Source organism: Camelina sativa, chromosome 12 (assembly GCF_000633955.1).
Source record: "Camelina sativa cultivar DH55 chromosome 12, Cs, whole genome shotgun sequence".
NCBI classification, from domain to species: domain Eukaryota; kingdom Viridiplantae; phylum Streptophyta; class Magnoliopsida; order Brassicales; family Brassicaceae; genus Camelina; species Camelina sativa.
Window position 1 is genome coordinate 17839431 of NC_025696.1, and position 24866 is coordinate 17864296.

Sequence of the window (24866 nt, forward strand, 5' to 3'; positions counted from 1 at the left end):
ACATCCAGTCAATATGCTCATACCCACGTTCTAGACATTATTTGCTCTCTCACTCACACATTCTCAGGTCGCAACCTTCGAACTGCACCGCCTGCACTCTCAGACCATCGTCCTCGAGCCATACTGTCTCATTCTCTGATCGTCACTCTCGAGATCTCGGTACCAGAGGAACTACTCATCCCCTCCGGGGAACTAATCATCCCCTAGGAGAACTAATCATCTCCTCTACCGCACTCAGGGTCGCTACCCTTCAAGCCCGCGGTGCACCAGGGGAACTAATCATCTCCTCGGGAGAACTAATCATCTCCTTCCGAGAACTAATCATCTCCTCATGAGCAAACAAGTCCTAACATCTATAAGCATCTCCCGACCGGAACTACCTCTAGTGGTTAGCGTAAAACATCGCAATGTCCTACCAACCACCATATTCCCTCACTGGAATATCACCACCACCATGACCACTCTTCAGGCCAACTCTAAAACATTTCAACCAATCGGGTGTTTACACACACCCTTTCCACAAATAGACAAGTTCTAACTATTCATAAAACTTTCTATTTGTTTGCAACCACACTTTCCTTAAATAGGTAAGCTTTAACTATTCATAAAACTTCTCATTTCTAGAACCCGCATATTCTCTTAGTACCGTGACATCACCAATCAAAAATCCTTGAGAACTGATCATCTCATCTGTGACCACTCTTTAGGTCATCCATTAAACATTCCCGCCAACGTTTACAATTCCAAAACGCAAAAACTTAACAAAACAGAAAGAATCTAAACTCTGGGATTGGTGCCTGGCCCTTCTTTCGGCTGCACCCCTCCCATTGTTAACTGCTGCAACCTCGGACACTGAGGCCTGATATGTCCCACCTCCTTGCAGTAAAAGCGCACTCGAATGTTCCCTTGCGTTCCGCTCCTCTTGGGACAGCTTGCCAGCCTGTGATCCGTTGTAACGCCCCGACCGCCACCTCTAGTGGGCCCCATGTTCAATCACAGTCCTCTCACAAGGCCCATGGGCCTAACCATATCCGACGGTCGGTTTGCTACGTCCGGGAGGTTTTAATGACTTGTTACTGTCCCTACAAATGACCACATGATCTTTCCCTGTGTTTTTGTCTTCACTCGCACAGTTCCGACAATCACTTCCCGGAAGGTCACCCATCCTGAGACTACTCTAGCTCAAGCACGCTTAACTCTAGAGTTATCTTAGGACCCTTGACCGAAAAGATAAGTGCACTTTGGTGACATAGGTGGCCCAATCAATTCTTTTAAACCTCTCTGCAAGTCTCTGAAACCAGGTGACACAATTCACCCCCACTAACAGATTGCAACGGCCTCGTTGCGCACCAAGACCGTCACTCCCGTCAGTGTGAGCCCACTCGACTCCACACTTGTCTGGGTTCGGCTCTAATACCACTTGTAACGCCCTGACCACCACCTCTAGTGGGCCCTTGTTCAATCCTAGTCCATGGGCCCACTTTCCTTAATGGGCCTCACGTCCTCTCACTAGGCCCATGAGCCCAACCATATCCAACGGTCGGTTTGCTATGTCCGGGAGATTTTAAAGACTTGTTACCGTCCCTACAAATCACCACATGATCTTTCCCTGTTTTTTTATCCTCACTCGCACAGTTCCGACAATCACTTCCCGGAAGGTCACCCATCCTAAGACTACTCTAGCTCAAGCACGTTTAACTCTGGAGTTCTCTCAGGACCCTTGACCGAAAAGATAAGTGCACTTTGGTGACATAGGTGGCCAAATCAATTCTTTTAAACCTCTCCGCAAGTCTCTGAAACCGGGGTTACACATCCGTGCTCCTGTACCCATAGCATCCCTGACTGCCTTGGTTTTTCACCGACGTGTCCTCCCACTTCCTCTTATGCCTTTGCTCCGACTTGTTACCCTTGCTCGGAATGCTCTTTTCCAAAATCTCCTCTGTCTGAACCGCTGGACTGACCACTACTACCTGTGACCTCAAGTAATCCTCTATCTCTATTGCAGTCTCCACTAGCTCCGCCCTTGTAGCATAACTCCTCCCTCTGCAGTGGACCCTCAAGTACTCACGAAGCACCCTCATGAACCTCTTGATCTGAGCCACCTCGGACTCCATCGCCCAACCCCCATAAGATAGAAGTCGACTGAACTCTAAGTCCAGCTCCCGCACTGACCGAGTCCCCTGAGATAGCTGAAGGAACTGCACCTCCAATCGGTCTAACGCCTCTTTCGGAAAATACTTGCGGTTGAACTCCTCCACAAAGTCAGCCCAAGTAATCTCCCTCTGCACTCTCCTAGCAGTCACTGATCTCCACTACAACTGAGCATCACCAATCAGTTAATGGACCCCTATGTCCATCCAAAACTCCTCAGGACACCTGAGAGTCTGGAAGTTACGTTCCACCCTCGTCCTCCACGCACTGCAGCAGTAGGATCTGTACCACCCAAAAACCGTGGAGTATCGATGTTATGCATTTCTCTCAGCATAGACAAATAATGAGCATGATCTCTCACATCCGCATCCACTGGCTGCTGCTCCTCCGCCACAACTGGTGGCACTACCTTAGTCTGAGCCGGACCCACTCCCGGTATCCGCTCGAACAGCTGTGTTAACAAGCCTACCAGATCCATACCTCCTACAGGGGCTCCACCTGCTGGGGTTCCCACACCCGGAACCCTAGCAACACCGGCCACTCGAGCACCAACACCGCCCACACCGACCCCCTCGGCGCCTACGGTCCTATCAGTACCACCACCGGCCACACTCATGGACCCCTCTTTGAAGTCCTAACCACTCTAAACCATCCACTTAACCATCCTAAAACCGTAAGGGCTCTGATACCAAACTGAAACAACCAGACCCATTTTTTTTTTAATAATAAATACAATATATAATTAAGCATCCTATACTACTTAATTAAACCAACCCAAACCATAACTCATCATTAAACCAGCAATAACCAATAAGAACAGCGGAAACATATCAATAATACAAAACCAATACATCATCAATACGTTAACATTCTTAACCATTCAATCCAGCAACCTAACATGAATCTAACCAAGGTTCCAACATAAATAATATAACCAAACAACACACAAACGAGACCCTAGATCATCCTCCTCCTCATCGCCATGATTCCACGTCGTATACCTGCACATCACAAACAACAATTGAGATGCGTAAGTATTATCACAAATACTTAGTGAGGCAATCCTCCCATCTACTAGGCTATACACACAAGCAACTCAGATTCCAATGTTTAACAAACAACAACAAACAAAACAAACCAGGAATCATGGAACGGACAAAGTTGGTCTCGATCGACACTGGCCCAAACATGGTGTCGACCGACACCTACTTGGTGTCAATCGACAACGACTCTGCAACACGATCTGCACGAAGCCGAAAGTCAAAGAACTACTTCCCAAAACCTCCAAATCGTCCGAAACTCACCCAAAATCCCTGGAACCACATCCCAACCACAAACATACAAGAAAACAACACAAACAGCCACAAAACAAGCAAAACAAAGGATTCTCAGGCTTAGATCAGCCATTGTCCTGCACTCACCTCTTTTGCAGAAAGTTCTGACCCAACAACGACGAATCCAACTTTTGGAAGCCTTCTCCTTAGCTCCTATCACAAGATCTCCACTCCACAACAACAGATCTCACTAAACAAGCCAAGGATCTCTCCAAAAGCCTCCAAACTCTCAAGAACACCTTTCTCCCTCTTTTTTTTCTCTAGAACGGTGACTCACAACCAAAACTCACGACCCTAAGTCAATTTTAACATTACATACTCGGGTTATAAGGTTTCCTTAAACCAAACCGATCCAAAACGACAATTAAAACAAACTTGTTGAACCAAAAATTGCTGGTGTCGATCGACACCCATCCCCAAAACCACAATTTTGGTTCGCTGATGTTAAAGGTTTAGAGAAAATCCTGGAATCGTTTATAAAAGGAAAAACTCGTGGGTTTGGCCGAGTTTGAGAAAAAGAGAAGTGGGAAAGAAGTTCTTAAGCATTCTTGGGGAGATTTTGAGAGTTTGGTGGCTGTTCTTGCGAGATCTGAAGCTAGGATCGTTGTAGGAGCGTGCTAGGAGTGTAGATCTATCGTTTTAAGGTCAGAACATTGACTCCTTGGCTTGTTAGAACGTTGTTGAAACGACCAGACCCGTTTTTTAATAAAAAATAAAAAATAATAATAAATAATTTAAACTAGTGGTCTCATATCCACTAGCCACCTAACCACAATCAAACCAAACAGCGGAAAATAATCAACCATACCATTAAACAAATAAATAACCAATAATCCAATAACCAATATTAATTCAGAATAATCAACCAGTAATCCAAACAACATGAAACAAAGAACCAGCAACCTAACAATGTTCTACTGACTCAACTCTAGCAACCTAACAGAAGCCAGACAACAACCAATCAAGCCACTAGAACACCCTCCTCTTCATTGCCTTGATTCCACGATCACACTTTGCCCTTACCTGCACCACAAACACAAATTGAGATGCATGAGTATTTAATAAACACTCAGTGAGGCAATCCTCCCATCTACTGGGCTATACACACAAGCAATTGGGATAGTCTAACCATCAAACAACAATCAACAAACAAACCAGGAACTGCATCGACCGATACCAACCATGCATCGACCGACACCAACAGGGGCTGCATCGACCGACACAAGCTTGCATTGACCAATGCAAGACTAGCCTGCATCGACCAACACTAGCACTGCATCGACTGACGCTTGCTCGATATTACATGAAATCCCTAGTCGCATCGACCGACACCTCCACATGGCATCGATAGGTCAAATTGCGCCGTCCTCGCATTTGCATCGACTAACACACAAAGTGCATCGATTAACGCACATGCTGAGCATCTCTTTTCTCCGAAGCTTCTCGCCGGATCTTCATTCCTAAACCATCAAAACTCGATCCCAAGCCACAAGAAAGCTTCACAAAGCCCCACATAACGTTCTAACAAGCCAAATAACACATAAACAAGCAGATCAGAGAAATCTCAAGCTTAGATAAGCCATGGTCATGCATTCACCTTTGCAAAGAAGATTCTGAATCTTAAACAAGAATATCTACACTTCTAGGAAGCTCCTAAAATGATCCCAGCTATAGACCTCTACAAGAACAGCCTCAAATCTCCCAAAAACTCACCCAAACGCTTAAGAACTTCTTTTCTCTCTTACATTTCTCTCAAAACGGTCAAACTCTTCTAATGACGACAAAACACGACTTAAGGGTTTTCCCTAACCCAAAACGCAGCATTTAACTTAAGTCGAACCGAACAAAACCAAACTTACATCGACCGATGCACATAGTGCATCAATTGATGCATCTCCTAAACCGGGATTCCGGTTCGCAGATGTTACAGTTGTTGAGTCACATAGGCTTTGGGAAGCTTCTTTGTGGCATTGGATTGTGTTTTGGTGGTTTAGGGACGGAGATCCGGCGAGGAGCTTCGGGGAAGATGATGCTCAGCATGCGCGTCGATCGATGCAATGCAAGGACGGCGCAAATTGACCTAGGAGCATTGATCGATGCCATGTGGAGGTGTCAGTCGCTGCAATTAGAGATTTCGTGAAATGTCAAGCATGCATTGGTCGATGCAGTGTTGGTGTCGGTCGATGCAGGTGAACCTTGTATCGGTCGATGCAACCTTGTGTCGGTCGATGAAACCCCAGTTGGTGTCGATCGATGCATGGGTTAGTGTTGGTCGATGCAGTTATTTTGATTTGTTTTTTGTTTGTTGACTGTTGTTTGATGGTTAGAGTTATCTCAACTACTTGTGTGTATAGCCCAGTAGATGGAAGGATTACCTCACTGAGAGTTTATAAAATATTCATGCATCTCATATGTGTTGTGGTGCAGGTAAAGACAAAATGTGATCGTGGAATCAAAGCGATGAAGAAGAGAATGTTCTAGTGACTCGTTGATTGTGATCTGATTTCTGTTAGGTTGTTAGAGATGAGTTATTAAAATAAATTAAATAAAATATAGAATAATTATTTTATAACTAATAAATCAAAATTTACATAAATATTTTCCCACACAGCACAATGCAGATTACCATCTAGTGTGACATTATAATAAGATTGGTAAGAGACTTACGTGGCACCATATAAGCGAATTTGAAGAAGCAAATCCGCTTATGTAGCATTATAATATTGGATATTAGTAAGAGACTTAGGTGGCCCCCATATAATCTAATTTGAAGAAGTAAATTATTTTAGGGGGGTGTATTTAAATTGACATTTTAGGTGATTTATATAAAAGTTACAAATCCTATGTTATTCAATCATGGATTTTAAAAAGTTTCCTGAAATCCACTATTATTGAACTGATGATTTAAAAATCTACTTAAAAATCCATTGTTATTCAAAACAATTTGTGGATTTGGATTTTAATAAGTTTTAGGGATTATGGAGGATTTGAGAGGATTTGAGAGGATTTGTTTAGTTAAAAATACAGAAATCCAAATCTCATGGTTTTATGTGGGATTTAAAAGAATTTCACCATAAATCATATCAACTTCCCTAAAATCTATCAAAATTCCAATTTTCTTAAATCCCATAGAATCCTCCAAAATTATTGTTTCAATACACCCCCTTTAGAGAGATAAGGGCATCTCCTGCGGTCACAGGGAGTGTGATTATCTAATTTGAAGAAGCAAATTATTCGAATCCAGTATCTATACTATTAAAAAGGGAAGCATTTTTAATAAAAAGATATGCCACTGAAATCAGAATGAGGATAAGTAAAAATGTGTATCCAAACAGATTAATATTATTGGTATTAGCAAAATAGAAATTAAATGATATAATTCTTCCAAATCAGGTGCAATTAAAAATCGGGTGGTGCAATTAAGATCTACCATAAACAATAAACAATCTAAATAAATCAACTCCCCAAAATTAGCTTATGAAAATGTCGAACAGTTAACATATGCCCTGATTGGTAGCCTACTTTTAAGACTTTAAATTTTTTTAAAGTCATGCAGCCATTTTTTTGCCAATCATGCTTTTTTGGCTTTTAATTTTTTTAAAGTTTTAAAAGTCACTTTTTTTTTTCTCTTCCTTGTTTTCCTCTTTTTTTTAAAGCGTCAAATTCATGCTTTAAAACAAAACAATTTTTAAAGCATTCTTTTTTTTTCACCCTTTTATATTTAAAACCTCTTCAAAAATATATATAAATATTTTACATATTTTTATTTTTATAAATTAATTATTTTCATTTTTTTCTCTTTCTTTTAAGACCCATTTCAATAATAAATTTTATTTTTTCATCATCATCACTAATAATACTATAAAAGAGTTTATGAAATTCATCATTAATAAGAGAATAACATTCAAACAATGCATGGATTAGTGGTTAATAGATTTTTGACTGCTCATATAACTACTCAATAGAAAAAAAACATTCAAAACAATTAAAAGACACTATTGATATTTGCTAGTATAATCAAGAATCAATCACCAAAAACAAAAGAAAAATCAGAATATTGTTAGCGAAATTTTATATTGACTATTGTATTATTACTATCTTTTAATTTATTGTTGAAGTGTATTGTTACCGAAAATTATTCTTATAGTTGTTTGTTTTTAATTAGTTTTCAAACAAAATTTCATATTTGATTGATTTATATTTTTTAAAATTTTAATTTATCATTAATAAAATTTATTTTGTCATTAAAATGTTATATAAATTAATTTCTGACATATAAATTAATTGAAATATATATAGATATAAAAAATAAAGTATAATATTTATAAACGATCATATACTGCAGATGCCATTAAAGCTAAAAACCCACATAATTAGCATGCCAGAATTTAATTCAAATTATATTGTTAAGATTAGGAAAATCCAATCTTAGAATATCTTTCTTAAAAGTAAATATACGGTTAATGAGTGATCAATTTGACATTTTACAACTAAATTCCGGATAGTTAACATATGATAAATGATTCTGAAATATTCTCATATACAAATCTTAGCTACTTACTAAATTTTGGTAGACGATATGCTACATTTATGTTCATCCTTAACAATATAGCATATTCTGAGGAGTAACATAAATTAAAGATTCCTTGATTGCACAATAAACATTTAAAACAATCAAATCTTATATAGATTTTAATATTAGTTTTTTAACAAAACTTGACAAACTAATGAATAACGTAACCGACTAAATGTATCTATAAATAAGACAATTTACAATAATTCAATACTCTAAAAGAGTCCATCACCCAAAGCAGAGGGGTTCTTTGTGAAAACCATATTTTTGTGTGGTCAAAATTTATTTGTTCTTTGTTTTTTTTTTTAATTTTTATATGTTTAGATGTTCTATTTATTCTCCTTTATTTTATGATTATTATATTTATTCTCAGTTATAATTTAAAGAAATAAGCTAATAATTATGATATGTTTATGTAGGGTTTAAAGTATAGTTAGAGAAGCCTATGATGTTGTCTTCTAATTTCAGGTGAGAAGTTAAAACCTTTTTTTATTTAAATTGTATAATCTTAGAATGTCAGGTCTCAACTTTTCAGAAGATATTTTAATGGCATTCTAAACTTTTTATGTATGGGTTAAGAGATGAAGTTGCTAGGATAACATGATAGTACATGTTGTGATCAAAGACTGGTACTTCACTTTTACACAAAACTGGTATAATAGATGTGAGCCTAATTTTGTGTACAATTTATTTTCTGTAAATATTAAGCATACATCTACGCACAACCAATGAAGAAAAATTTAATAGTAAATCAATTGATTTTCTTTCTCAGATGTATATTATCAAATTCTACTAACCTCTATAATTATGTGTATTCTTATTTTTTTTGGTTTTAGGGTAAATACTTGATCACAAGTCGATTTATTGATCCGTTCACAAACAAATATAAATATTTCATAGACGTTATTCACTTAATTTGTATCTGTTTTCTTTTCAAATACATTTTAATCCCATATTTTTATCTATTTCCATATTGTGAATATTGGCCAAATTAAGACAATTATCTTAAAACGTCAAAACATCAAACTCTATTCTTAACTCCAAATGCAGTGTATGTTTATATATATGGTGTTAGAAAAATATATATATTTATTCATTTATGGTTCCTCTTATGTTTTTTAATGTTTGGTTTTAATTTTTTTAATATAAAAGTTATGTTCATATAAATTGTTTATGAGGAGAAGTCAGAACTGTCTTCTTATTTTATGTTAATACAACTTTATGTTTAGAGAATATAATATAAGCTAATTTCTGGTGGATATTTTAATAGTGGTTTCTAAGTACAAGTGATTTCTGGTGTATATATGTTCTTCACACTACAAGATAAAGATGTTCAAAGAATGGTTCAAACATTTTCATAAAACTATCGTTTTATCCTTTTTACTCTTGAAGAATTTACTTCTCATGATGATTTGTTTTCATCAATTTCACTTCATTGATTTTATATATAGAGCAAACATGCATCATCTTTTGTTAAGGTTGAGACACAATAATTGGAGATACAAAATCAAGAATGGGAACAAGACAAAAATTTGGAAATATATATATATATATATATATTTGGTCAACAAATTTGGAAATAATTTTTTGATTAAATACCAGACGGGAATTTCGGGATAGGAAAAAACAAAATGAAACCAAGAATTGCCAAAAATAATGTAAATAACCACAAAGCAAATTTAAAAAACAGTGTGATACATAATATTTAGAAATCGATGAAGCCAAAGAAATACCAACCTATATAATCCATTAGATAACACACATTGCCATAGTAAATTAAATGCATTTGATCCATATGAATTATAATAACTTCAAAAGTTTTGGGAAATACAAGAGGGATCGGATAATACTATATATTTAAAAAATTTCGTAGAGCTATTTATTTCAAATAACGGGTATGAGACGTGAAGGATTATTCATAAAATAAAATATATTTTAAAAATTATTTCCGATTGAGTACCATACGAGAATTTTGGGTAACGAAAGGATATTTGAAAATTTAGATGACTAAATATTTATATTTTGTTGGTAAATCCTGTGGATTTTCAAGTTGTTTCCGAGGCTTTTCAAAATAAACAAAACCTCAAAATATATATCTTATATATTTTTTTAGATATTTTTTATCTAATCTTTAGTATTAAAATCTTATAACAATTTGTAATAGATATGACATATTAAATTTAAGTTTTCTGAAACCATATTTGTATTTATGGTAAAACTATTTATTATTAATATTAATTAATTTTAGCTTGAAATATATTTAAGAAATGAGAAAAGGATTTATTGTGCAACTAGAGATATAAACTATTTGGATTTAGAGGGACGGATTTTTATGGGTAAAAAAATATTATATATGTTGGGAGGATGGCTATCGGGACATGGTTTAGACTTAGTTTTTGAAATCAATCCCGCACGTACGTGCGGGTCAGAATCTAGTCTTAGGTATTTATTTGTGCATCCTAACTTATTTTCCCACCTTAGTTATTCTTTCCTAGTATGAAATCGTTAAATATTTTTTTTTTTTGTCAACCATTGGGCCACAACAGGCCGGGCCATTAGCCTAATCCCTACATTTGTAGGGAGCGGGACTCGATCCCGGGTGTGATGGTGCCTTGTGCATTAAGGACTTACCTTTGGCCACTGCACTAAGGTCACTTCACAATCGTTAAATATTTATCTACATAAAAATATATATGTATTCTAAAATTCCTAATTGACTTTTTTTTTTCTCACTCAACACAAGAACTCTAAAATAGTAAAATCCATAATCGATTTATTTTTTTCATTACCCAAATCAATTTTATGAAAAATATGACAAACAAATCTACAAAAAAAAAAAAAGTGATCGTTTGTGGTGTTTGAGTAGTGAGTGAGATTGGAAAGAGAGATAAATATGAATCATATCACATAATTTACTATAGATATTGTTAGATTTGGTAGGAGAATTGAAGGATTAGTTATTGAAGTGGTGGTTATGGATAAATAAATCTAGGGTTTTTGATTGAAAAAGAGAGAGATGAGGGAGATGAAGAAGAGGGAGGTAAAAGGTAGATTTTTTTTTCACGACCTAATTTTTTTTTTTGAATTTGGGTGTACCCAAAATTACCCAAACCCGAAGATACCCGATCCAAACTTGACCCGATATTATAAAATATCCGATCGGGTTTGAAACGACCCGACCCGTTTTTTAAAATAATATATAATAAATATAATAATAATAATAATAATAATAATAATAATAATAATAATAATAATAATAATAATAAATACTCTAAACTAGTGGTCTCATATTCACTAGCCACCTAAGCACAATCAAACCAAACATCGGAAAATAAACCATACGAATAACCAATATGTAAAACATAATAATTATCCTATACCAGCAACCAAGCAATGTTCTAATGACCCAGCTCTAGCAACCTAGTAATGCCAGACAACAACCAATCGAGTCCCTAGAACATCTTCCTCTTCATTGCCTTGATTCCACGATCACACTTTGCCTTTACCTGCACCACAAACACAAATTGAGATGCATGAGTATTTTATAAACACTTAGTGAGGCAATCCTCCCATCTACTGGGCTATACACACAAGAAAAAGATCTATAAATGCCACAAACAACAATCAATAAAACAAACCAGACAATATACAAAGCATTGCATCATCCGTTGTAACTGAAGAAGGGTGTCGACCGACACCATGCTCGACATTCCTGAAACCTAGTTTGTGTCGACCGACACCTCCACATGGTGTCGATCGACACTCGCCAAAGTTATCGAGCCGTCCTCCTGTTGGTGTCGACCGACACTCCAACTGGTGTCAACCAACACTGATGCCGAGCATTGATTTCCTTCGATCAAAAACTACGAATCTCGCCTCCAAGCTTCTCCAATTCGCTCCAAGCATCCCNCACATAATTTACTATAGATATTGTTAGATTTGGTAGGAGAATTGAAGGATTAGTTATTGAAGTGGTGGTTATGGATAAATAAATCTAGGGTTTTTGATTGAAAAAGAGAGAGATGAGGGAGATGAAGAAGAGGGAGGTAAAAGGTAGATTTTTTTTTCACGACCTAATTTTTTTTTTTGAATTTGGGTGTACCCAAAATTACCCAAACCCGAAGATACCCGATCCAAACTTGACCCGATATTATAAAATATCCGATCGGGTTTGAAACGACCCGACCCGTTTTTTAAAATAATATATAATAAATATAATAATAATAATAATAATAATAATAATAATAATAATAATAATAATAATAATAATAAATACTCTAAACTAGTGGTCTCATATTCACTAGCCACCTAAGCACAATCAAACCAAACATCGGAAAATAAACCATACGAATAACCAATATGTAAAACATAATAATTATCCTATACCAGCAACCAAGCAATGTTCTAATGACCCAGCTCTAGCAACCTAGTAATGCCAGACAACAACCAATCGAGTCCCTAGAACATCTTCCTCTTCATTGCCTTGATTCCACGATCACACTTTGCCTTTACCTGCACCACAAACACAAATTGAGATGCATGAGTATTTTATAAACACTTAGTGAGGCAATCCTCCCATCTACTGGGCTATACACACAAGAAAAAGATCTATAAATGCCACAAACAACAATCAATAAAACAAACCAGACAATATACAAAGCATTGCATCATCCGTTGTAACTGAAGAAGGGTGTCGACCGACACCATGCTCGACATTCCTGAAACCTAGTTTGTGTCGACCGACACCTCCACATGGTGTCGATCGACACTCGCCAAAGTTATCGAGCCGTCCTCCTGTTGGTGTCGACCGACACTCCAACTGGTGTCAACCAACACTGATGCCGAGCATTGATTTCCTTCGATCAAAAACTACGAATCTCGCCTCCAAGCTTCTCCAATTCGCTCCAAGCATCCCCAGAAGCAAAACCCAGCCATAACAGCCACGAAAAACCATAGAGAACTCAAAGGAAACAACCACATAAGCACCAAACACACAAAAAAAGCTAGAGATCTTAGCTTAGATAAGTCATGGTCATGCACTCATCTCTTTGTAGGAAGATTCTGACCAATAGCAACGAATCCAACCGTCCTAGCAAGCTTCTAGCACCTTCCTAGCTTCAGATATTCCAAGAACAGCCAAGAAATCTCCCAAACTGTCCCAAAAACTCAAAAACGCTTCTTTTCTCTCTTTTCTTCTCAAAACATAGAAACGGCGACAACAAAAACTTTCCCAAAACCTTTCTGTCGACAATTGACTTAAATATCTCGGTTCAATAATTTTCCTTCAACCAAACCGACCCAAATAATCAATTAAATCAATCTGGTCGAACCAGAAATCAGTGTTGTCGATCGACACTATCCATGGTGTCGATTGACACCCATCCCCAAAATGCAGAGTTTTGGTTCGCGGATGTTACATGGTTTTATATCTCTACGTCCAAAAATTCGAACATCTGAACCTGAATTCGATCGGATACCCGAATGTCCAGGGCCATTGCCAACTGGTTTGACATCCATTACCGTAGTATCTCTAATATCTCGGCAGAAATATCATATCTAAACTGTTTCTACACTTTGATTATTTTTTAAATTTTTTATTATGCAGACACTCAATTAAAAATGTGGTATGAAGATGGTCTAAGAAGCTGAAGTAGCTTCTTCTAAAAAGTTTTAGTAGATAGCTTGAGGAACCTCAAACTACTCTTTTTATTAGTAAAGTTTACCTAGTTTGCTAAATTAACTTTTTTTATCAGTAAATAATTGACCCAATATATAAAAGGTTTTCTGCTTGACGTATATGTTTTGAAATTTTAATACATTTTTCAAAATCAAATTGTTATTAAAAACATGTTATAAATACACGACAATTGTTCTATACAGGATTATAATGCTTTCTATTTTTCATTTTTTTAATAACAAAAAGATCAGCTCATGAGAGCCAATGAGAAGAAAAATCATTTACAAACAAAACATGATGCGGAGATGTACGCGCTTGGCGTGACAAAGAATCCACACTTACATTAGCATTTCTAGAAGTTAGAGATAAAGAGATAGAAAAAAACTCCTCCATGTCCATCTCACTACAAGAAAACAAGGAATTGAGGACTGCAAGTTGCGACTGAATACACAGTCGCTAAATTTAGCGACTGAATTGCGATTCTTTTGCTACTGAATGGCTACTAAAATAAAAAAAGTCGCCTAGTAGACGCTAATTCGAGACTGATGCATAATGTTGTAGTGTAGTCGCCAATTTGCGACTAATTTGGAGACCAATTTGACAGTCGCTAAAAATTGCGACTAAAGAGCTACTATTTAGCGACTGCTCTATTTAATTTGGGTCTTAACAAAATTTGGGCCGTAACAAAACGGCAAAAGCCCAATTCCTATCTGTTTTCTTCCTTGAACAAACCCTAATCCCTCATTCCCGAATTCCTTTCTTGTCTCAATTGTTTCTTCTACTTTGAGACGAAACGGCAAATTGTTTCAGACTCAACCTTAAAACCCTAGATCTAAATTCCTCTCAATCGAGAAACCGTAGTCCCTCCTTGTATCTCTGATGGCTGGATAAAGAAAAGAGGAGGAGGGAGAAGAAACCCCTCAAATCGAACCTCTAGAACCTCACAAACGGCGAATCGAAGACCCGCTAATCTTCCCAGCCAGTATGCCTTCACGCCGGCGAACCAGCAAAACCCAGACACTGATTCTCAGGGAATTTCTGTCCCAATCCTCCAGCCTCCAGCGAGACCTACACCTACTTACAGGGACTATCCACCTCCGACAAATATGATCCAGAACTCGAGGAGCTTTCCTGGAGCTAACCCCGACGTAACTCCAATCATGAGTCCTTTTTGCCAACCTCTCGCTTCTGCGACAAATCCACTAGAATTCTCGAGTCAACTTCGAGAGTCTCCTCAACCTTCAGTCACGAATCATCCTCGACGGTCTCCTCAAGTCTCGAATCAACCTCGACAGTCTCTTCAACCAGTCTCAAATCATCATCGACCTTCTCCTCAACCTCGAACAGCCTCTGCATCGCATCACAGTTCTCAAGCGTAAAACTCACATGAGGAGGAGGAAGACGGAGCTGATTCTGAGGATGATGGTTTAAGGCAATCAAATCTCCCAGCTGATGTACTCACTGCTTTACATGACATGCTTGTCCAGCCAGGCCGTGAGTTGTATACCACTGTTCTCTCTCCTAGTTTAGTGCCTGGAACCACTTGGTAAGATAATTTTTAGTTGATTAGAATTAGGATTTTTAGGCTTGTTTCATTAGAATTAGGATTTTAGACAAGTGTTTTTGTTTGATTAGATTGATTATAATTTTGATTGGATTGATTAGAATTTTTAGGCTTGTTTGTGTTTGGAACCACGCTTGTTTGTGTTTGATTAGAATTTTTACTTTTCATTTGCTTGTGTTTGAAGGTTTGGTAAGGACAGGTCACAACTTACCCGAAAGATTACAAAAGTGTTTACAAACAAGTTCGATTGGCCATATTACAGTTGGGGTTGGGTTTCTAATCAAAGAAGAGAAAGATGCTTCTTGGAATTTGCGGTAAACTTCTACTCCTTTCAACTTGACTTATGCTTTTATAGTTTTTTTTTTTGGTTTTTTTGATCACTAACACTTGTCTCTCTTCTTCTTTTGTAGAAAACACACACCTGGGATCCCTCACTAACCGGTGTGGTTCAAGAAAAGTTTTATACCATTTGTCAAAACCGTATGAAAGACATGGTTTCCAAGGCAGCAGCTCAGCGAGATCAAGTAAAACCGACTTGGATTGAGAAAACTATTTGGAAACAAATGTGTGACTACTGGCAAAGTGTGCAACCACTTCAGCATCTCGAATGTCTGACCGTAATGGTCTTGGCCCTCACAAGCATGTATCAGGGCCGAAGTCTTACTTACAAATCGAACAAGAGATGGTGAGTTACATCATAACCTTTTCATTGTTTAATAAGTTACATCAGATGGTTCCTAACCTTTTCATTCTCTAACATTTCAGGAAGTCGAATTGGGAAGACCACCAACTATTCCCGAAGTTTTCCTCAGGACTCATACCAAAAAAATGGTACTTTTGTGGATAAGAAAGCGCAACCAGTTCATGAGGCATATAAGAAAAAAAAAAAGGGAAGCTAAGTTAGCTGCTCTAGATAATGATGAGTCTTTTGATGGTACTTCACGTCGATCAGAGGTATCTCACGAGGAGGATGATGAGCTCTTTCTTCAGGTAATTTGCTTCTTTCTAATAAGCTATTAAGTTTTTCATTGTTAAGTAATTATGTTAACTTTTTCTCTCTGTTTTGTTTATGCAGTCTACTTTCATAAGCAATAGAGGAACATACTTTGGAGTTGGAAGCCTAGGGAATTACATCAACGGGAAGCGGAAGTTCCCTGGAAGCTCTTCTTCTTTCACAAGCCTGCAACAACAGCTTGAAGAAGCTAACCTCAAAATAGAGGAACAAGCAGCTCTACAAGCAGAGCGTGACGCAGAGGCTTCACGGGTTGCAGCTGAGGCTTTTCGGATTGCATATGAGCAACAAGCAGAGATCAAACGCTTGGTGTGATCCTCAAGACTAACCCTAACTATGTCGCCTTCCTCGAATCTCAAACCAATGACCCCGACCCTGTTGATGTTCAAAGTTAGGTTCCTTCACTATCCCTCCTTCCCTCATGACCTTAAAAACTTTTGTAATGGTTGTACTTGTACTCTTGGAATGGTTGTTTGGGTGTTTACTGGAACTTATGTTGGATGTATGTTGAAACTTATGTCTTTGTTTAATTTCATGTTTGTTATGTTTTAGTTATAGTTTTCATAATCATTTTTGGTATTACAAAATCAAATAATTCAATTTTGCCGTATTTTTTTAAAACATGATAATTAAACAGTCGTAAAACAATCACCAAAACGTACACAAATCAGTAACCAAAACAATCGCAAATGAGTAACCAGATCAGTCGCTAAAGCGTTGCAATTCAGTCGCAAATTTTAGCGACTGTTTGGCGAGGGAAGAACGACCAAAATTATCAGTCACTAATTAGTAGCTCCGTGTCGACTCTTTAGCGACTGATTATTTTAGCGACGCTCTGTCTAGCGACTACGTATGTCAGTCGCCAATCAGTCGTTACTAAGTAGTTTGCGATTGTATAGTGACCGTTTTTGTAGTCGGTAATTCCACGTTTTCTTGTAGTGTCTTGATATCGTCGAGGTAGGTCTTGAAGGCCGGCCAGTCTTGAGGAGAAGACACCATCTTCACAAGGTCATTTGAACAAGTATCAAAATTTAAAATTATTATTTGTAATATCCAAAAATAAACTTAAAACAATGATAAAAAATTAGTATCCATAATATAAATATTTAAGATACTTTTAACTTGCTAAAAAATATAAATTCTTGCGGATCATATAATGGAGCGGGTTAGAGTTTACATAAATATGATTATATAGTTTTTACGTGTTGGTCTACTAAAATTGTAACATCCGTGATCCAACAGTGTTCTAGGGGATGGTGTGTCGATCGACACAAGGGCTGTGTCGACCGATACCAGCATCTGCTGTTTAGCCGATTTCGGTTTTAAATCGTCGGTTCAATGTGGTTTACTTAGGAAAACCCTAAGGTCGGGTATAAAGAGATGAAAGTCGACAACTTTTAGAATTTTAGCCTCTATTGTCGTTTCCAGAGAGAAAAGAAAGAGAGAAGTTGTTCTTGAGAGTTTTTAGAAATTTTGATGCCTGTTCTTGGGAGATCTTTCTTGTGGAGTGGAGATATGAAGCTATGAACATGGTAGAAGCTTGTTTGGAGGCTGTTTTCGTGGGTTTTAGAATCAGTTTCCTCATTCTCAAAGGTGAGCACATGACCATGGTTTATCTAAGCTTGAGAATCATTTGTTTTTGTGTATTAAAGTGTGGTTGATTGATTTTCTTGCTTGATTGTGGTTGTTTCGTGTTCCCAATAGTATTTTGTGGCTTTTGGGTGAGCCTTTTGGCCGCATTGGAGACGTTTTGGAGTCGGAGATCTGCCTTGGAGGTTGCAGGAAAACTATGCTCGGCATCAATGTTTGTCGACACTAGTGCGAGGACGGCTCAAAGGCTCTAAGAAGTATCCATCGACATCATGTGGAGGTGTCGGTCGACACAACTAAGGTTTTCGGGGAATGTCGAGCAGGTGTCGATCGACACCATTGACACCAGGTTGTCAGTGTCGATCGACACCAGGTGGTGTCAATCGACACGAACCATCAGCAGACGACTGATACTTGCTTTTCCTGGTTTGATTGTGTTGTTTGTTGTTTGTTGAACATTGGTTTCTCAATTGTTTGTGTGGTTAGCCCAATAGATGGGAGGATTGCCTCACTGAATATTTGTAATAATACTCATGCGTATCAATTATGAGATTCATTATTAGGAAGCAAAATTTATGTATAGTACAAGATTGTCATAGAAACTTTGGGACAAAGGGTGGATATATTCTTTTAGATTTTTTTACATCTACGTTAGTAAGTAATATTACTCAACCGATAAAAAAAAGTATTGGAATATGAAAAAGATATTAAAAAAAAATTTATGATATGTATTCATAATCAATATATTATAAGTGAGATCATAGAATGGGAAAAGAGAGTAGATGGAAAAGATGACTAGTGTATACCAGAAAATAAAGAAAAAGTTAATTGTTGAAAATGTTAAAAAAATAGATAAGTTATATATCGCTTAATAAAATAAATTTAACATCTATATAGATTTATATTTTTAATATTAAATAATTATAATTATTCTCAATAGTTCGCATTAATAATAAAAAATTATATTCCAAGTTAGCCCTGGGCATTCGATTTCCCGAACCTAATCGGGTATGGATTTTCATGTTTTTGGGTTTTTGGGTTCTCGTGTTTAAACATATAGAACCCGTTCGGGTTTTTTATACTTTCAGGTCGGGTTCGGGTTTTTTGGGTATACCCGAACTCAATCAAACCATGAAAAAAAAACTAATTTTTATATTTTTATAAATTTAAGAAAACTTGGATATATATAAATATTTAACATTTCATCTTAGGACAGAGAAACTAAGATGACAAAGTGGTTAAAGATGCACTCTTAAATGCTCAAGGTCATGGGTTCAAATCGGAAAAAATGTTATTAAAATCCCCAAGTTAGCATTTTTGTTGATTTAAATCACGAAGTCTTCATTTGTTAAAAAAAATCCTCACTTTTTTCTTGACTTCTATTTAAATCATGAAGTCTTGTTGACTTCGCCGTTTGAAGCACAATATTAACTGACCAGACGGAGATATTAAACGGGGTTAATTAGGCGTTGACGAGGTCCGTTAGTTGGTAAAACGACGTCGTTTTCTTCTTTAATTACATCCTCAAATCAAACCCGATTATCAATTCCTCCCAAAATTCTCAAATCACAAACCCTAATTTGAGATTCCTCTTTTCTTCTTCGATTAGATCTTCTTCTTCGAATTCAACTGATGACTCCGGCTCCACAAATACACTTTGATGGCACTCCACGGTCAAACGAAGCTACCACCGATGTCTCTGAGCTCGAATTCATATGTTGAACTCGAAGAAGAAGAGAGAAATCGAAGAAGAAAAGAGATTATCGATTATCGATTTCTAAATTGGGGGGTTTAGAGTGTTATAAACAGCGTCGTTTTGCTATTAACGGATCTTGTTAACAGATAATAAACCTCGTCTAATTTTTCCGTTTGGCCACATTACGTCGTGCCTCAAATGACCAGGTCAACAAGAGTTTGCGAATTATTTGGAAGTCAACAAAAGATTGGTGTTTTTTTACCTCTAAATCCAGAATTCATGCTTTAAATCAACGAAAATGCTAACTTGAGGATTTTAATGACAATTTTCCCGGTTCAAATCCTCTAAAATGCATATTTTTACATTTAGTTCGGGTGGGCATGCGGGTTCGGGTATTACCCGAACCCAATCGGGTATCCGAACCTCAGAGATACTGAACCCGATCGGGTTTTATACAATACTCGAACCTGAACCGAACCATCTACTTCGGGTCGGGTTCGGGTTCGGGATTTGGGTCCTAGTAAAATGCCAAGGCCTATTTCGAGTGATGAATATAGTAAATTATAATTAAGATTAAAAAAAAGAGAAATTTATTAGATGTGCCATGAACAGTGTGTAAACTTGTGAGAGATGCCATTTTTGCAAAAACCTTTTCCCGGGTGCCATAGCCTCAATTTAAAATGACTAAATTGCCCTCCTCTCTCCCACAAACTTAATTGCAAAAACCTAATCTTATCCCACTTTTTTTTTTTCTTTTCACTTTATTCCCTTCACTCTTATTTTCATCTTGTTAGTTCTTCTCTCTCTCCTCTTTGTCTTCCACAAAATTCTGCCGAACATACCAAAAAGAGATGCTAAAGCTGAAACCTTATAATGAAAGAGCTAAAGATTTGATGGAAGCGCTAGAGAAAATCAAGAGAAACCTCTAACGATTGGTTTCTGCGATGACAAGGCCATCAAAGGAGATGTTGACAAACTCCTAGAACTCAGATCGAGATCACACGAGATCTGATGCGGCGTTGAAGACATGCTGCTAGGTTGGATCTTCGAAGGACCAGATCCAACGCCTAGCCAGGTTTGTCCACCACAAACTTGTCCTTCAACCTATTTAGTGGACCAGATCCGTTTTTGCTGACGGACGAAACTTGTCCTTTGATAGTGGACCAGATCTGCTTTTGCTGACGGATGAAATTTATTGCAATTGGCAATTTGACATTGGAGAACTTACAGAGGATAACAATATGATTGACCAAAGAAGGTATCTCTATGGACTAGTTTTTATTTTTTTGATCCAGAGTATGCTTACTTTTTGTCTATCCAACAATGTTGTCTATTAAGTTCCTGATAGACCAAATTTTTTTATATATAACATTAAGTCCATCACACTAATATGTTTGTTGTCTATCACACAGGTCTAAAACGTTCAGGATGACAGTGGTGAACTCCTGAAAGACATCAATGTTACTGTACAAAGAAGGTATGTCTCTATGGACCAGTCTTATATTTGGTTTAGTCCACTGCATTTTCATATATGGACCACAATACGTTTGCTTTTTGTCTATCCAACCATGTTGTCTATTAAGTTCTTGGTGGACCACTTTTTAGTTTAGAACATTAAGTCCATCACACTATCATGTTTGTTGTCTATCTCATAGGTCTGAAGACGTTCATATTAACATTGGTGAACTCCCGGAGGACAACAATGTTACTGCACATTGAAGGTATGCCTTTACGGACCAGTTTAATCTTTGTTAGTCCACTATATTTTCATTATGGACCACTTACTTTTTTTGTCTATCCAATTATGTTGTCTATTAAGTTTCTGATGGACCAATTTTTTATTTAAAACCTCATGTCCATCGAACTCACATGTGTGCTGTCCATCGCAAAGGTCCGAAGACGTTCAGCCTAACATTGGTGAACTCTCGGATGACAACAAGGATACACAGAGAAGGTATGTCTCTGTTGGTAGACCACAGTAGGCTTACTTTTGTCTTTCCAATTCATCTTGTCGATTAACTTCTAGATGGACCAATTTTTTTAAAAAAATTTAAGTCCATCAAACTAACATGTTTGTTGTCTATCGCGCAGACTTGAAATTGATGAATTCCCCGAGGACAACCATATTACTGACCTGGAGAACTCCACCAACTTCAATCTCTTTTATATCTAGATGTGTTTAGGTTTATTGCTAACATTAACATTGATAATTAAAAAAGAAACAGTCACATCATTATTATTTTCGTCAGTCTCAAATTGCTTGCCCAAAAGTTAATGATTTTTTTTTTTAATTTTATTTCCTTTATTATTTTAAAGGGTATTATGGTATTTTGATCATATGGCATAAAAACAACAAATGGCATAATTGAAATAGAAAAAACGAAAGTGGCATTTCTCACAACTTTAATTATAAAAATGGCATTTTTGATAAAATTCCCTAAAAAAAAGTACCATTGTCATGCATGTTTAGTTTTATTTAGTTTTATTCCATGCATGTTTGAACGTTCCTGGCCGATTTCCATTTCTTATAAGGTAAATTCCATCACGTTTGGCAACCCAATGGCGCCAGTGACCACATCGACGAACGTTGGCCATTCTGTATGCTATAAATTCTTGACTATATCGCATGTACAATCCATGTTTCAAACTACAAGTCCATCTTGTCCTTCTGCCTAACTTGTCCGCGAAATAAATAAACTTAACCTCTTTGAATTGTAAATTTGCGACATCTAGATTGTCATCTCTGGAATGACAATGGTACTGGAGAACCAAGCCGGGACCAAGATCGTTCTCAATTATAATTTGGTTTTTCGGACATGGGAACATATCAAATGCTACATTTAACCCAAAACACATTGCAATAACAAACATACAAATCATCAGACGATTCATTTCTTTTTTTATCTAGGATATTTTGGAGTAATATGAAACTTTTTGGAGCGTAATATGAATCTAATGACATCAAAGTGTAGTATTTATAATGATTTTGTGCGGTTAATAATTTAGTTTATTTTTGTGTGTGGGCTTAATTAATCAGTTAAATTGAAACACAAACACATATGAACTTAAAATAGATAATGTAGAAAATTATGGTTGAACTTAAAAAAAGAAAACCAAATAAAATCAACCTTACAACTACAAATTTTGTTGTAAAATTTATTGGATTTTGAACGATTCTTGGAGATAAGGTTGTTGGTTCCCTAATATATGAATTTATTATTTATTGTAAAAGAACTTGTGTTGAAGAATTTTTCAGTGTATAAGAATAGGATATCTAGTCATACAATATGGTAAACGGCTTTTTCATACTTAGACAATTACAGTATGTTCGATTCATACATCGAACTATTGACTATGATTAAACATACATGAATTTTTAAAATATTTGAATTTCATACTTGGACGGCTGGACTTAAGATTTTATGATTAAATATACAAAAACGTGGAAATCATTTGACAGTGGTTTTAATCGTATAAATAAAGATAAAACCAATTGCTTCAGTGTCCTAGTGGTTGAGTAGTTAATTTAATAGTGCTTGTTACTAGGTTCCAGCCTTGTTGGAAGCATAATTTAATAATGCTTGTTACTAGGTTCCAGCCGGAAGCAATATTTTTTATCTTTAACAACAGGAATTAATGATTCACATCCCCTGTCCTTTCTATTATGTATGTGTTATGGCTTCTTGTCGCGTGATTGGATAGTCTGTGTTTCTCATATATATAGAGAGGCGAATTATCTTGTGGACGGTTTAGCTAACTATACATTCACATTACCTTTAGGTTTTCATTTATTTGAGTCTAGAGTTGATGTGGTTAACTCTATTGTGTTAGAGGATGCTATCGGGATTGCGCGTCCACATTTAATTCAATTTTTATTTTCTTTTATTAATAAAATAGGGGGGTTAAGCCCCTTTTTCCGACCAAAAAAAAGTATATTATCATTGGCTCTTCTCCCCCCGTTGTGGGTTCTAATCAGGTTATCTTACTAGTTACTACAATGTGAAAGTATGGTTGACATAGAAAAGGTATGTATAGGTTGATCTCTCATTTTTCCTTTCTAACGTTGACTCACTTTCGTGTATGTATAGGTATCGTGTTTTTGTATAGGTAACAAAAAGACATACTATTTATTTTGCGAAATAGTCTAAATATACACAATTTGATTTATATATAAATTTTCAAATACTATTATAAATTGCCATCATCTATATGGAAAATCAAGTATTAATTATAATACGCCACGGTAAATCAATGTACACATTGACGACAGTCAATATATGTTCCAGTTTTTGTTGTTCACATGATTTTTAGTATCAGATGTTTCTCGTCTGATTATTCTCAATACTTTGCACAAAACAGATAACAATTTTTTTTGTTGTTCAACAAACAGAAAATATATGATCTTAAGACTTAAATTAAGAGATCATCTGTAAGCAAGAAAAAAAAACTATATATAATGATGACTTTATCATAGTAAAAAGGGTGAGTTACTAGAATATTGCATAAAAGCTTCTTTATTACAAAAGTAACATACAATTGTTTGTAATTACTAGACTAACACATTGTACCTATACTACCCCTGAAACTAGTGTTGGGAAAAAACGTAATTACGGCTAATGCCATTAGAAAAAAAAACATTGGAAGTTGGGACTAAGTCTACCGATCCTTTGATGGTAGATTTATACACGTGGACTGATTAAAGGTGTACGTCAGATATTTTTGGTACACTTAGTTGTAGTGCTAGTACACTTTGCCGTCGACGTAGATGGTACACTTAGTTGTAGTGTTGGTACACTTATCGGTGGACGTATATGTGTATCAAAAACTAAGTGTACCAAAAATATCTGATGTACACCTTCAACAGTCAATATGACCCAAAAGATATTTATGGTAGACTAATGGCCTGTTGCGACAGATTTATTCGACAGCCTTCTCTCGTTTCAGATATTTTTGGTATACTTGTTTGTTTTTTTGAAATAGTTTTCGGAGTGTGATGGTAGGTTTCTTGTCCGTGGTAGATTTAGTAAGCATTTTTGACAGCTGTAAAGTCTTACCAGAATAACACGAATTTGTTTGAGCTGTCAAAGACAGTCTAGCGTTGCGATAGACTTATTGGAGGTAGATCTAAACACGTTTGCTGTTCTTCCGATCTATGGTGTTCATGTAATAACGTTTGTAGCAGATTCATCAATCGTATTCTGTTTGTCGGCCGGAGCAAACGTCTTTTTCCTACTCTGTTTCGTTAATCTTTCCTCTGGGTTCATCCATG

At 36.5% G+C, this 24866-nt stretch overlaps 1 protein-coding gene across 1 annotated transcript; it reads right to left on the minus strand.

Moving 5' to 3' along the window:
- LOC109128151 lies at positions 22070–22525 on the minus strand. Its single transcript, XM_019233962.1, has one exon. It carries the CDS (start codon positions 22487–22489, stop codon positions 22070–22072), a length of 420 nt encoding a protein of 139 aa, XP_019089507.1. The 5' UTR covers positions 22490–22525.

Bases quoted from the DNA above. Each gene is read 5' to 3' on its own strand.
- LOC109128151 (XM_019233962.1), bottom strand. From the start codon at position 22,489: ATGAATCGTCTGATGATTTGTATGTTTGTTATTGCAATGTGTTTTGGG.